The following is a 13,279-nucleotide window of genomic DNA, read 5'->3' as shown; positions in this document are numbered from 1 at the left end:
TTTTTTTTAATTGGTAAACACAATAGGGTACTTACTCCAGTGTGGGTACAATGTAATTCGTTTTAAGTTCACTGATGTAGGCCCCATTGGCTGCTGTGGCTTCTATGACAAAGATGACTTCAGCCTGTACAGGCGTGTCTGGCGCGTTGGCCACCATTGATATATTCATTTAAACCACTTTACAAAATAATTTTATGAAAGAAACTTCTTTTGGTTCACCAACAACCAAGCATTCGACAAATAATTTCTTATTTTGACCACAGAGCACGAAATATTTTGACATTGACATTAGTGTTAGTGTAGTGATGTAGATAGGTAGGTAAACGTAACTTAAGTTATCGATTATTAGAAGAGGTTAAAAAATGCGAATTTATATTTAATTAAATATGCAATATTCATCTGTGGGTCATTTAAAAAAAATCGCATTTTGCATTTTGTCTAGGGGATTTAGGCTTAATAACAAAAAAACCTACTCGTAACCGTAACACAAGCATATTTAGCTTAGCGCAGGGTATTTCAAGAAAAAAAAAGCAGAATTATATCCATAGAAGATTTTAATCTCACACGCATTAAACAACGTGCTCCTTTTGATTTCCTGGAATTCTAGGATATTAATAAATAAGACAACTTCAAATCGATTTTTTTTTTGTTTGAAAAAATATTTCATACAAAATAATTCGCCATAGTTAAATAACCGTGTAAAAACACTGACGTAAGAAATATCAATATCATATTATTTTTACTGAAATAAAATGATGTACATACATACAAAAAGATAAGATTACTGGATGATAATTCAAAACTCTTAAGATTGATGATATTTTAGAAAATGTACTTACGACATTTAAAAAATTAACAGGAAAAAAAAATGGAGCACGTTGTATGATTATCGTTTTTTTGGACTGTCTCAATTTATCGATAATGAAGCAATCGCAATCATATCACTAATTTGTCACTAGACAAATTAAAAAAAATATCACTATTATTTTACCGTTTTACCATCCAATTTATTTTTTAGGTATATTTTTACGATATAATTATTGCACCAATTAAATGCAACCTTGCAACGAATTACAATGTCATTTGTGATTTCAATTCGTCAATATAAAATAATCACGGTGCAGTTTAAAATAGTTTTGATAGATTAATATTAATTTTGACAGCCGTTAAAATAGACACACATGACCGCAAAATAATTTGTGCTGGCTGTTTGTCAGTTCTTGCCAAAAATAAACTAAATAATTTTCTTATCGCATTTAGCACAACAGCAACGTTCCTGATAATCTTTGAAGGATTCGAGTTATCAGCTCCCGAGTTGTGCATTGAAATTGGCTCTCAAAAAGCAATATCGTAATAACATAAATATGGAAGTTTCTCTACGCTCTTTGCGATTGATCAACCGGCTTTTTCGAAAACCTATTGGAATAACTCGAAGATACAAGAGCGTGAACTATGCAGCTGTAAAAGAAGATGTGAACACCGATTTGCTGAATTCATTCAACCGAGATACCAAGGACGGTGGGTGATGTAACTTATTTTAAGTTGACATAACCTTTAGCCAAATTCAACCTTGAAAAAGTGATAAGTAATATTAGTAATAATCAATGATATTATATAAAAACAAAAGCAGATATGTTATAAGCGCTCGCGCTGTGAATACTCAAATACGTCCCAATTGGGACGTCTTGTGTTTAGTCTTCGTGTGGCCTGCGTCGTGCGCAATCGCGTGCGTACCACACCGTAAGTTCCTGTTCTTACCAAAATAAATAAAAAATGCCATCGTGTGTGTTTCGAAAGTGTACCAATTATGACTCTAAAGTAAACAAAATACAAGGGATCTCTTACCACATGTGATTATGCAAAATTATTTAGTATTTATATTTTCAATTATTTATGCAAACAATCAAGACGCCATGCGCCATGTTCAAGTTAAGAAAGAGAAAGCGATCTTGTTTTGACGTTAGAGCGATAAGGATGCGTGCGCTGCGGACATAGATTAGTTAGTGCAGAATCGTTAAAACTATAGCTATCTCTTTCATTTGCGTGCTATTTCGTATCTTTTGTTTCACTTATCAGTTACATTTGTCAATGTGTGCAATTTGGAATAGCTCGGCACGGATTCAAATCGTAATTTCTATGAACGTAACATATCTATAGTTCTTTAATATCATTGGTAATAGGACTATGTATTTAATTATTATCAACAATGTATTTGGCGTCAGACCTTGCTATTGAAGATCTTAAAACTGACCAATGACCAATAATATTAATGCATAAGTATTTTTGATAATAATTGTTCTTATCTTCACTCCCATAGCAAATGCTTATTTCCTTATCATATCAAGTATGTATGAACATAATAAAGACAATAATATTTATAGTCTTTGTGTGACTGCATAATTTCGCTTTTCATGTTGAAAATTGTGAAATTCTATGATGATGATGATGACATATTTTTTACAAAATTTTTCCTTACTGCTCTGCCCCTATTGGCTGTAGGGTGATATTATAGTCTAAAGCCTTCCTCGATAAATAGGCTATCAAACTGTACTGTACTTTTTGAGATTAGTATGTTCAAGCAAGCAAACTCATGTTCTTTGCTCATGCGGCCCGCTTATGAGCAAAAGAAGTATCCATCTCGGGCGACACATCATGCACCCGGATGAGATAGCAGATATCACGCTCCAAAGAATCTGGAAATTTATAGACTCAACGGGACTAAGCAGTGAACTCTAAACACAAGGCCTGCCACAATAGAAAACCTGGTCGAGTTGCCGCAAGTAAAGGCCCAAAAACTAATAATAAAAAAAGCAAACTCTTTAGCTTAAGATTCAAATTCGGAAATACTATTATTTTCAGGCGGTGCGGTACCAGTGTTCCGTCGAGCTCTCCTGTTTCCCACTCGTGTTGCGTTACAAGATGAAGTTGGCATTTACACTTACGCAGGATTGCACCAGGCAGCCACATCCCTCAGCAATGAGATTGCTGCACAACTTGGTAAGAATTATGAAAAATATGGCTTCTGAAGATTTGTACTATCTCTAAATGTTATCATGATAATACATACTATTGCATCTATATCATAAATATTATTATGTTGCAAATTCCAATTGAAAGTCAACATAAACTCTTGAATGATGGGAATACCAAAGGTAAAAAAAAAAATATATTGGACCCAATTTTACTTGGGTTTGTTCATGACTGGGCAAGTAGGCATACTGAATACTATTAATATGATTGTTTTATTTATTAATGACTTTTCTTCAACAGTTGGGGAGTCGGAGCGGACAATTGCATACATGTGCAACAACGATGCGTCACACGTCATCGTCCAGTGGGCCATATGGATGACAGGAAATATTGGTATGTCAAATTGACCGTCTAAAATGTATACACTAATGCTTAAAGATCGTTTCATTCACGAAGACGCGCCCCACCTTTCTTACGCTAATTTTTTAGTGCACACGCACACTACATAATTACGCTTGGATTGCTCGGATCAAACTCCCCGCACCCCGCTTTCCCTCGATCAAAAATTGGTCGGCGCGTCTTCGTGGAAGCAACAATCTATATGTATAACCACCCAAGAGCTGTGTTTTTAAAGTGTTTGAATATCAATTCAATTATATCAAAATCTGTACACCATGTTTTATTTACATTTCAAATTAATTAAAACTTTATTTATTTACTTCCACAGCCGTACCTCTAACGCCAATCCACCCGCCAGCCATGCTCAAATACTACCTAGGCGATTCCGGTGCCAGCCTAGCTATCTGCACCCCAGAATACGAAAAACTACTCCGTCCCATAACCCTGGAACTGTCTAAACCTTTGCTCATCACTGGCAAAGACAAGGAAATAACAGCGCAGTTGTATCAACCGAATAGCGCGTTTTTAAAATCCAAATCAGAGGATACGTTGATCGATGTGGGCAAGACTAACGCTTGGTACGGAAGCGCTGATGCTTTCATTATTTATACAAGTGGTAAGAATGGTTTTTTTTTTGTGTAAATCATCATAGCTTTAAAGAATATCGATAGTATCAATACTTTTAGTTTTTTTCCCCTTATGGCAATTAGTACTTAATTTGGTATGGTATTTCTAACACTTTGTCGCATGCGACGTGCTAAATTTTTGTCACGTTCGAAACTGTTAAAGTATTCCATAGCACATTAATATTCGATACAGAAGTAAGGTCTGTTACTGATAAACTGATATCAATATTTGATTATCAACATCAACGCCGCTTCCATGGCAATGACAATCCTCTTTTGAGAGTCAATATCTACACTAATATTCTATAGAAGAAAACTTTGTTTGTTTGTTTGGTTGTAATGAATAGGCTCAAAAACTACTGGACCGTTTTTAAAAATTATTTCACCATTCGAAAGCTACATTATCCACGAGTAACATAGGCTATATTTTATTTTGGAAAAAAATAGGGTTCCGTAAAATATTTGGGTTTTTCGGAGTCCACGCGGGCGAAGCCGCTGGCGGAAAGCTAGTTTATAATATAATATATTGCAGGTACAACAAACAAGCCTAAAGGAGTGGTCTGGACACACAGTATGCTGGCAACACAGATAGCCTCGCTCCATTCTGCCTGGCAATACTCCGGTGATGACGTAGTATTACATTCTTTGCCACTGCACCACATACATGGACAGCTCAACTCTTTGAATGCATCATTAGCTGCAGGAGCAAGGTAAGGACATATGGAATTATTTATCCCTTTCACTCGTAGTAGCAGCCCCAATTGGATGAAAGAGACAGGTAGCATCGCTCATCTCCGCCTGGCAATACTCCGGCGATGACGTAGTATTACATTCTTCTTTTTTTTTATCCACAACGAGGAAGCTCTTGGCCTGTATCACACCTGATGGTAAGTGATGATCAGGCCGAAGGTGGAAGCGAGCTTCACCCGGAATCCTCAACCACTGAGGAACTGGCTATCTTACCTCTAACTGCTGGAATACAACAATGCTGTTAACATTGTTGTTATGGCGACAGACTTAGGTAAGATGGTGGTAGCTAGCCAGGCGGACTTAGAACAAGCCCAACCACCAACCAAACCGAACAGAAAAATCTGCCCCCACTGGGAATCGAACCCGGGACCTCTGCGTCTGAAGCAGGTGGTCTTACCACTAGACCACAGAGGCGGTTAAACTTTGCCACTGCACCACATACATGGACAACTCAACTCTTTAAACGCCTCTCTGGCTGCTGGAGCCAGGTATGTTAAGCTTATTATTTTATGTATATCTCTTTCACTCATGCCAACAGCTCTAACAACTTAGTGAGACAGACATATTACCTCTTGAGACAGTGTTCTGGTGTGGTATTACAATAGCAGCAGCTGACTTTGAACGCATCTCTGTTAAAATTCCAGCCCTGGTGCTAGATGAGATCATGTTGAACTTATTTCTCGTTTTCGCTGAGTCAATAGCCCAATGATTCCCTTTGTTTTATACATTTTTAGCTAACTAAATTCACTTACCTACTGCTTTTTTATTTCAAAACAAAAGTATTATTATTATTGGTTTTTGGGCCTTCATTTGCGCCAGCTCGACCAGGTTTGATCTATTGTGGCAGCCCTTGTGTTTAGAGTTCACTGCTTAGTCCCGTTGAGTCTATAAATTTCCAGATTCTTTGGAGCGTGATATCTGCTATCTCATCCGGTTGCATGATGTGTCGCTCGAGATGGATAAAAACCGAACTAGGTTATCACGGCTAAAATTTGTCTTGGAATTATTCATTGAAAGAAAGAAAGAAAGAAAAGAAAGAAAAATATTTTTATTTAGTCCAAACATTGACTACCCAATCGACTAATTTTTCTTGCAGAATCCGTATGCTACCTCAATTCGTATCTCACAACGTCTGGGCTCGCCTACTCGGCATGGGCGAGCGCGAAGAAGCCAAAGTGACTGTATTCCACGGCGTTCCGGCAATGTACGCACGCCTGCTCGCCGACCACGAGCGAATGTTCGCGGCCGCGCGCACGGCCGATTATGTTCGTCATACGCTCGCGGCGCGCATGCGACTTATGTGCGCCGGTTCTGCGCCGCTGCCTGATACACTGGCCAATAAATGGGAAGAGGTTAGTTAATAGTTTATGTATTTACATCAATAAGATATTTATATTATTTGTTATTTAATGTTTAATGGTGTGTGAAGCATCTTTTTTTCGCCAATGTCGAATGAAAATTGCCCTATGATGAATCAATTTTATTCTTTGTCGACGTAATATAATTGTAATTATTTTGTGTGGCAATACCGATCGGTGACTTCATTATTTATTTTGCATTTCATAAAAATTAAAATAGAATTGGCACAATGCATCTTTATCGCTACGGAGTAATCTCTTCGAGAAACCCCAGAGAGAGCACAGTTGTTTCACTTAAAAAGGGGCACTTACGGAACGGATAAGGTTTCGCGAATACACTGTAGTGGCGTGTCGATAGATGTCGCCACATTACAATATTATTTGCTTTTTCAGATATCCGGCGTGCGTTTACTAGAGCGCTACGGCATGACAGAAGCTGGCATGGCGCTTAGCAACCCCTACCGGCCGGTCGAAGGACGCATGGTGGGGTGCGTAGGGACCCCACTGCCAGGGATATCGGCTAGACTGGCAGTGAAACACGAAAGCAGCGACGTGTTGGAGCCTTTGGTCACTGTGGAGTCCCCAGTGCCTGATACACAGGTAAGATGATTATTAATGTGTATATTAATGTCTTGTCGTGGTGGGGGGTGAGACTAAAATGTCTATTGATGTTGTGGTGGGGTGCGTAGGAACCCCACATATCAGCAAGACTGGCAGTGAAACACGAAAGCAGCGACGTGTTGGAGCCTTTAGTCACTGTGGAGTCTCCTGTGCCTGATACACAGGTAAGAAGTCTATTGATGTTGTTGTGGGGTGCGTAGGGACCCCACTGCCTGAGATATCAGCCAGACTGGCAGTGATACACGAAAGCAGCGACGTGTTGGAGCCTTTAGTCACTGTGGAGTCTCCTGTGCCTGATACGCAAATAAGATATCTATTAATGCGTTTATTGATATTGTGGTGGGGTGCATAGGGACCCCATTGCCTGAATATCAGCAAGACTGGCAGTGAAACATGAAAGCAGCGACGTGTTGGAGCCTTAAGTCACTGTTGAGTCTCCTGTGCCTGATACGCAAGTAAGATGTCTATTAATGCATTTATGGATATTGTGGTGGGGTGCATAGGGACCCCATTGCCTGAATATCGGCTAGACTGGCAGTGAAACATGAAAGCAGCGACGTGTTGGAGCCTTTAGTCACTGTGGAGTCTCCAGTGTCTGATACACAGGTAAGATGTCGTGGTGGGGTGCGTAGAGACCCCACTGCCGGGGATATCGGCTAGACTGGCAGTGAAACACGAAAGCAGCGACGTGTTGGAGACCTTAGTCACTGTGGAGTCCCCAGTGCCTGATACACAGGTAAGATGTCGTGGTGGGGTGCGTAGGGACCCCACTGCCTGGGATATCAGCCAGGCTGGCAGTGAAACACGAAAGCAGCGACGTGTTGGAGCCTTTAGTCACTGTGGAGTCCCCTGTGCCTGATACGCAGGTATGATGTCGTGGTGGGGTGCGTAGGGACCCCATTGCCTGAATATCGGCTAGACTGGCAGTGAAACACGAAAGCAGCGACATGTTGGAGCCTTTAGTCACTGTGGAGTCTCCTGTGCCTGATACGCAAGTAAGAAGTCTATTGATGTTGTTGTGGGGTGCGTAGGAACCCCACTGCCGGGGATATGAGTAAGGCTGGCCACCAAACATGAAGGCAGCGACGTGTTGGAGCCCTTAGTCACTGTGGAGTCTCCTGTGCCTGATACGCAAGTAAGATGTCTATTAATGCATTTATTGATATTGTGGTGGGGTGCATAGGGACCCTACTGCCGGGATATCAGCCAAGCTGGTAGTGAAACATGAAAGCAGCGACGTGTTGGAGCCTTTAGTCACTGTGGAGACCCCAGTGCCTGATACACAGGTAAGATGTGTGTTAATATAGTGATGGGGTGTGTTAACACCCCACTGCCAGGAATATCGGCCAGGCTAGCAGTGAAACATGAAAGCAGCGACGTTTTGGAGCCTTTAGTCACTGTGGAGTCTCCTGTGCCTGATACACAGGTAAGATGCGTATTATTGTAGTGGCGGGGTGCGTTAACACCCCACTGCCAGGAATATCAGCAAGACTGGCCACCAAACATGAAAGCAGCGACGTGTTGGAGCCTTTAGTCAATGTGGAGTCCCAAGTGCCTTACGCCTAGCCTTACTAGTGTAACACAACAGCATATTATTATACTTGAACATTTCGACTGGTTCATTCAGTGTCTTAGTAGCTCAGATGGAAGAGCATTCGCCCGGCAAGCAAAAGGTCGTGGGCTCGTTTCTCGCCTTAGGCAGTTAGTTTTTTTTTCAAGGTATTTACAATTTTTATATGTTAAACCACTATCTGAAGACCTTATAATCCTTCCAGATATCTCTAGAGCTTCTCGGCCTAGCCGCAAGGGATCCCGAGCAAGAATGGAAACAGCCCACCGTCACCATACACAAACAGAACGACAGCGGCGGCTACCAAGGAGAACTGTTACTGAAAGGGCCTGGGGTGTTCACCAGGTGTGTATAATACAGCCTATTGGTATACACTTCTTTGTATTAATGGACAGTTGTCACCTTTCGTCCAGTCGCTGACATAGCCCAACGGATTAGTAAGCTGAAATGACAGTGGGCAGGGCATATAATACGCAGAACTGACGGCCGACGGGGAAGCAAGGTTCTGGAGTGGAGGCCACGTACCGGAAAGCGTAGCGTGGGACGTCCACCCACAAGGTGGACCGACGACCTCATAAAGATAGCGGGAAGGCGTTGGATTGGATGCAGGCCGCCACCAACCGGCCATTGTGGAAATCATTGGGGGAGGCCTATGTTCAGCAGTGGACGTCCTATGGCTGAAATGATGATGATAATGATCATGTCACCTTTAGCCGATATCCGATTTTATTTCTATTGCTTTACTCTCTTGTATGGTTAAAGCTCATAGCAGTAAGTTTCGTCCACGAAGACGACCAATCCGAGCGTCATCATTGTAGTTTGCGCGCGCACTCACGGATAACTATCCAAATACCCCAATTTTGGTTGTGCCCGACAGGGTCTACTATACTGTTCTATATTATTTTGAACATCCTACTTAACGCGTGGAATAGCAATAAAGAATTTAATTTGAAATGGTCTTTGAAGATTGTGCTTTGTAATATTTGGTAAATATATCGTATCAGATACCTGAACCGCGCGCCAAAGCTGGACAACTCCGACTTCACATCGGACGGCTGGTTCCGCACGGGCGATACGGCCATGTTCGCGGACGGACGCTTCCGCATCCTCGGACGCACCTCCATCGACATCATCAAGAGCGGCGGGTACAAGGTACGTAATATACGCGGCTTGGATTTTCAGATTGAGCCAGACTTCCGTATTCACAAACATTACTATGAGTACATAATGATAGTTAAATTGTAATATCTCTGCATCGATACCATGGGATTCAATTTGAATGCAAAAAAACTAATGTTATTCTACACTCAACATCAAATAAACCGCACCTTCCGCGACGCGAATTTTAAAGTATTTCTTCTGACACAATCATGGTACCCCAACAATATTGGTGTTATTTGAAAGCCCAATAAATATCCTTAAAGAAAAATACATTTGATTTCTAAATAAATGATTAACATATACCATAAATGTGACTTGAAAATAGACCTCACTTTGGGCTTACCTCTGGGATCAATTAGACCAATTTTTATGGTTATAAAACCAAATAAAGATTTCACGTATCCTCTTTAACAGATGGATAGCGATTAATCCCAACTTAACAGTTTTATAGTCATAAAAAATGGCTATAGCGTAACTACCTATTTTTTGAAGAAGTGACTCTGGATCCTTGTATAGACACATTTTTGGGGTAAAAACCTTTCCTTTAATGAAATGAAGTTTAGAACTAGGCTTTCAAATGGTACCAATGGTGGGAAATGGGGATGCATACGTTTGATAAGTGCTTGTCGCGAGAGGTGCGATTTATTTGATGCCGAGTGTATAAAAAATGTTTGAGATTGTATTCTGTTATTTTACCTATAAATAAACAAATAAATGAGGTCTCGTGCGTGGACGCACAGGTTCACACACGAACCAATCACAGAACTCTATTCAACGCTGTGCGTTCGATTTGCCGCTTCACTTAAGCAATCATCGTTTGTGAATCGCTTGCATAAAAGTAGCAGGAAGGCGCTGGATGCAAGCCGCTACCAACCGGGCGATGTGGAAATCGTTGGGAGAGGCTTATGTTCGGCAGTGGATGTCCTGTAGCTGAAATGATGATGATGATGATGAGTGAGCCTTATATGTGTGGTGACTCGCTACAGTAATAAATAAACAGAATAAAATACGAACAGTAGTTCGTTTTTTTAAAGTTTTGATAGACACACACAAGTAAAGCTCACTCGCCCTCGTGAGTTGCAAGAACTATACATTCATAGGTGACTGAGTTTCTTCCGCCACTTCTTCTCAACACCAGCCCATATGTTGTCCCGAAGTGGTGGTAGGGCAAGCTATATTTGGGACGTGTATAAGTGTCCTCGAAAGGGCCTATTATGTACTGAATAAACTATTTGTATTAGAAACTTACCACGAGTTTACATTAAACGTCATCGCTAGGCAGTGCGTTAAAAAAATCTATGAAGATTTTAGTTCTTGAAAGTAACCGCTAGGGGCGCTGTACATGCATTTCATAACATTTTTTTACCCAGTCGCTAGCGAACACACAACACTTCATAACTCTGTTGAAGAATATTCGATCTTCATATTCATCGTACATACATAATATACACGTACTTTATCTTCCAGATAAGCGCTTTACAAGTGGAGTCAGCCATCTTAGAGCACCCAAGCGTGGCCGACGCAGCAGTGGTAGGCATCGAAGACGACAGCTACGGCGAAATAGTGGCTTGCCTAGTAGTTTTGAAGGACAAATCAAAACTCACCCTTAAAGAATTAAAAGACGAGGCCGGCAAGAAACTAGCTCCGTACCAGCTGCCGAAAACTATGCTCATAGTCGAACAAATGCCGAGGAATGTGATGGGGAAGTTGGATAAGAAAGATATTAAGAAAAGGTACGGGAAGGAGCTCGCTTTGAAGAAGTAAGGTAAGGTTTAAAACTTCCTAAAGGCGTAAGTACAGTCACGGAATGAAAAGGTTCGTCAGTTTTCAAATTGATTCCTTCAACGAATCGCGAGCACATATTACCTTTTGAAACTATGTTACAGAATAATCTCGAGTTAGAGAAAATAATCTTTAACTGTTCGTCAGTAAAGTTCAAAATTATTCAGATCAAAGTTGTTTGACGATTTATCTTGTCAAGAAGATTATTATGATTGATGAACTAATACCTTCTTGTGGGTTCAACCTGCCATTATTATTTCTAATAAATAAAAAAAACTAGGTATTGTCAATTGGTCAATGTCATCATTGCATTGCACTGATGGGATAGAAAAATAAACAAGCAAAACCTTATTCGTTAGCAAACGTCATATTTATTTAAATGTTAGCAGCACTGTTTCTTGCACTGTTATGTTGGCAGGTTTGACACAGTACCTAGTGCAAGCGAAAACCGACACTAAGGTGACGAACCTTTTCATTCCGCGACTGTACATTTTGATGAAAATTTACCTAGACGAAGCGCTATAACAGCGAAGTATGTGGGTGACACACTATTACGTCTCGGCCAGTTTTAATTTCGCAACTCGGCTGCGAACTGAATCCGAATATTATTTAAAAAATGCGAAATTATATTATAAATTGACTCAAAAGTTACCAAAACTATTTTTAAATACTCCTTTGCGTTACCTTTAATATCGGGTGAAATGAGATTTTTCATATTCATGTCACAAAAACAACTCCTCTAAAATGATCAAAAACTTACTCAAGCCAAACTGAAATTTATTGTTGCTGGTTTTCGGTGAAACATAATAAGTTATTAGTGGATTGTATATCCCACTTGTGTTATGCTATTCTTGTAATTTGGGATGTGGTAATTTCCTAAATCGCCTTTATTGGGGCAAACTTAAAATAATCGGTGTGTATTTGTGAGTATATTTTTCAATACCACTCGAGCACTTAAACTATGTGTCTATAATCTTTGTTATTGATAATGTTATGTTAAAACCTATTATTAATTTAAAACTTTCGCGTTGCATAATTTAATTAATTTAGACACGTTTTTTTTAAGTGTTTCTCGTAAAAACCTATTTCAATTAATTCAAACCTATTATTAGAACGAAACGTGTATGCAATATTTATTTACTGAATTTTTTATTGTGATTAAATTCTAGTCTGTGAGAATCGCGATTTTGAATCGTCATGGGACTACACATTTTGTTGCAAAAATACATCTGAATAAGACATCATAGTATTTACGAGTAACTTATTGTCTGTAAATTCAGTGCAACGTTTGACTCCCAAGACTCTAAAAACAAGTAAGATATACAAAATACCGCTGATTTATTTCCTTAAATTTAATATCGTTAAGTATTTTAAGCTTCAACCACACCAACGCGTGCTGATCGCCATCGCCGGCGCAATCACGGCGCGATCATAGGCCAGTGACAGGTCGCGCGGACTGTCATGGGTCGCGCAGACTGTCATGGGTCGCGCGGACTGTCATGGGTCGCGCGGACTGTCATGGGTCGCGCGGACTGTCATGGGTCGCGCGGACNTTTTAAGCTTCAACCACACCAACGCGTGCTGATCGCCATCGCCGGCGCAATCACGGCGCGATCATAGGCCAGTGACAGGTCGCGCGGACTGTCATGGGTCGCGCAGACTGTCATGGGTCGCGCGGACTGTCATGGGTCGCGCGGACTGTCATGGGTCGCGCGGACTGTCATGGGTCGCGCGGACTGTCATGGGTCGCGCGACCTGTCATTGGCCTATGATCGCGCCGGCGATGGCGATCTGCACGCGTTGGTGTGGTTGAAGCTTCACATAGTAATAATACACTCGACAGCAAATAAATCGCACCACCCGCGACGCGAACTTTAAAGATTTTCTTTTAATACAATAATGGTGCCCCAACAATATTGGTGTTATTTGAAAGCCCAATAAATATCCTTAAAGAAAAACACATTTAATTTCTTAATAAATGATTAACATATTACCATAAATGTGACTTGAAAAAAGACCTCACTTTGGGCTCACCTCTGGGA

The 13,279-nt window shown here is 40.6% G+C and overlaps 2 protein-coding genes across 3 annotated transcripts in view; one reads left to right on the top strand and one right to left on the bottom strand.

Annotated features, from left to right (window-relative positions):
- Window positions 1–292, bottom strand: part of LOC114357231 (mediator of RNA polymerase II transcription subunit 25) — a 29,107-nt gene extending 28,815 nt beyond the window's left edge. For both annotated transcript variants that reach the window (XM_028310752.1, XM_028310751.1), the window contains exon 1: window positions 36–292. In XM_028310752.1, coding sequence (XP_028166553.1) covers window positions 36–169 — 134 coding nt within the window. In that variant the 5' untranslated portion in view covers window positions 170–292. The remainder of the gene's footprint in view (window positions 1–35) is intronic.
- A 932-nt stretch (window positions 293–1,224) lies between these two features.
- Acsf3 (Acyl-CoA synthetase family member 3) lies at window positions 1,225–11,315 on the top strand. The gene is made up of 10 exons (XM_028310761.1): window positions 1,225–1,518; window positions 2,860–2,997; window positions 3,271–3,363; window positions 3,698–3,985; window positions 4,528–4,705; window positions 5,842–6,097; window positions 6,497–6,703; window positions 8,500–8,639; window positions 9,299–9,446; window positions 10,923–11,315. The coding sequence occupies exons 1-10, from the start codon at window positions 1,365–1,367 to the stop codon at window positions 11,217–11,219; spliced, it is 1,899 nt and encodes a 632-aa protein (XP_028166562.1). The 5' UTR covers window positions 1,225–1,364; the 3' UTR covers window positions 11,220–11,315.
- The last annotated feature ends 1,964 nt before the right edge of the window (window positions 11,316–13,279 follow it).

The sequence above is a fragment of the Ostrinia furnacalis genome, unplaced genomic scaffold, assembly GCF_004193835.3.
Source record: "Ostrinia furnacalis isolate ACB-3 unplaced genomic scaffold, ASM419383v2 OfSCF3085, whole genome shotgun sequence".
In the NCBI taxonomy this organism is placed as follows: Eukaryota; Metazoa; Arthropoda; class Insecta; order Lepidoptera; family Crambidae; genus Ostrinia; species Ostrinia furnacalis.
Note: the sequence above shows the minus strand (reverse complement) of the source record. Positions and strands in the feature narration are given on the sequence as shown.

Coding starts and splice junctions, on each gene's coding strand:
- Acsf3 (XM_028310761.1), top strand. CDS start 1,365: ATGGAAGTTTCTCTACGCTCTTTGCGATTGATCAACCGGCTTTTTCGA. Junction 2,998..3,270: donor TGAGATTGCTGCACAACTTG/GTAAGAATTATG, acceptor TTTCTTCAACAG/TTGGGGAGTCGGAGCGGACA. Junction 3,364..3,697: donor ATGGATGACAGGAAATATTG/GTATGTCAAATT, acceptor TTACTTCCACAG/CCGTACCTCTAACGCCAATC.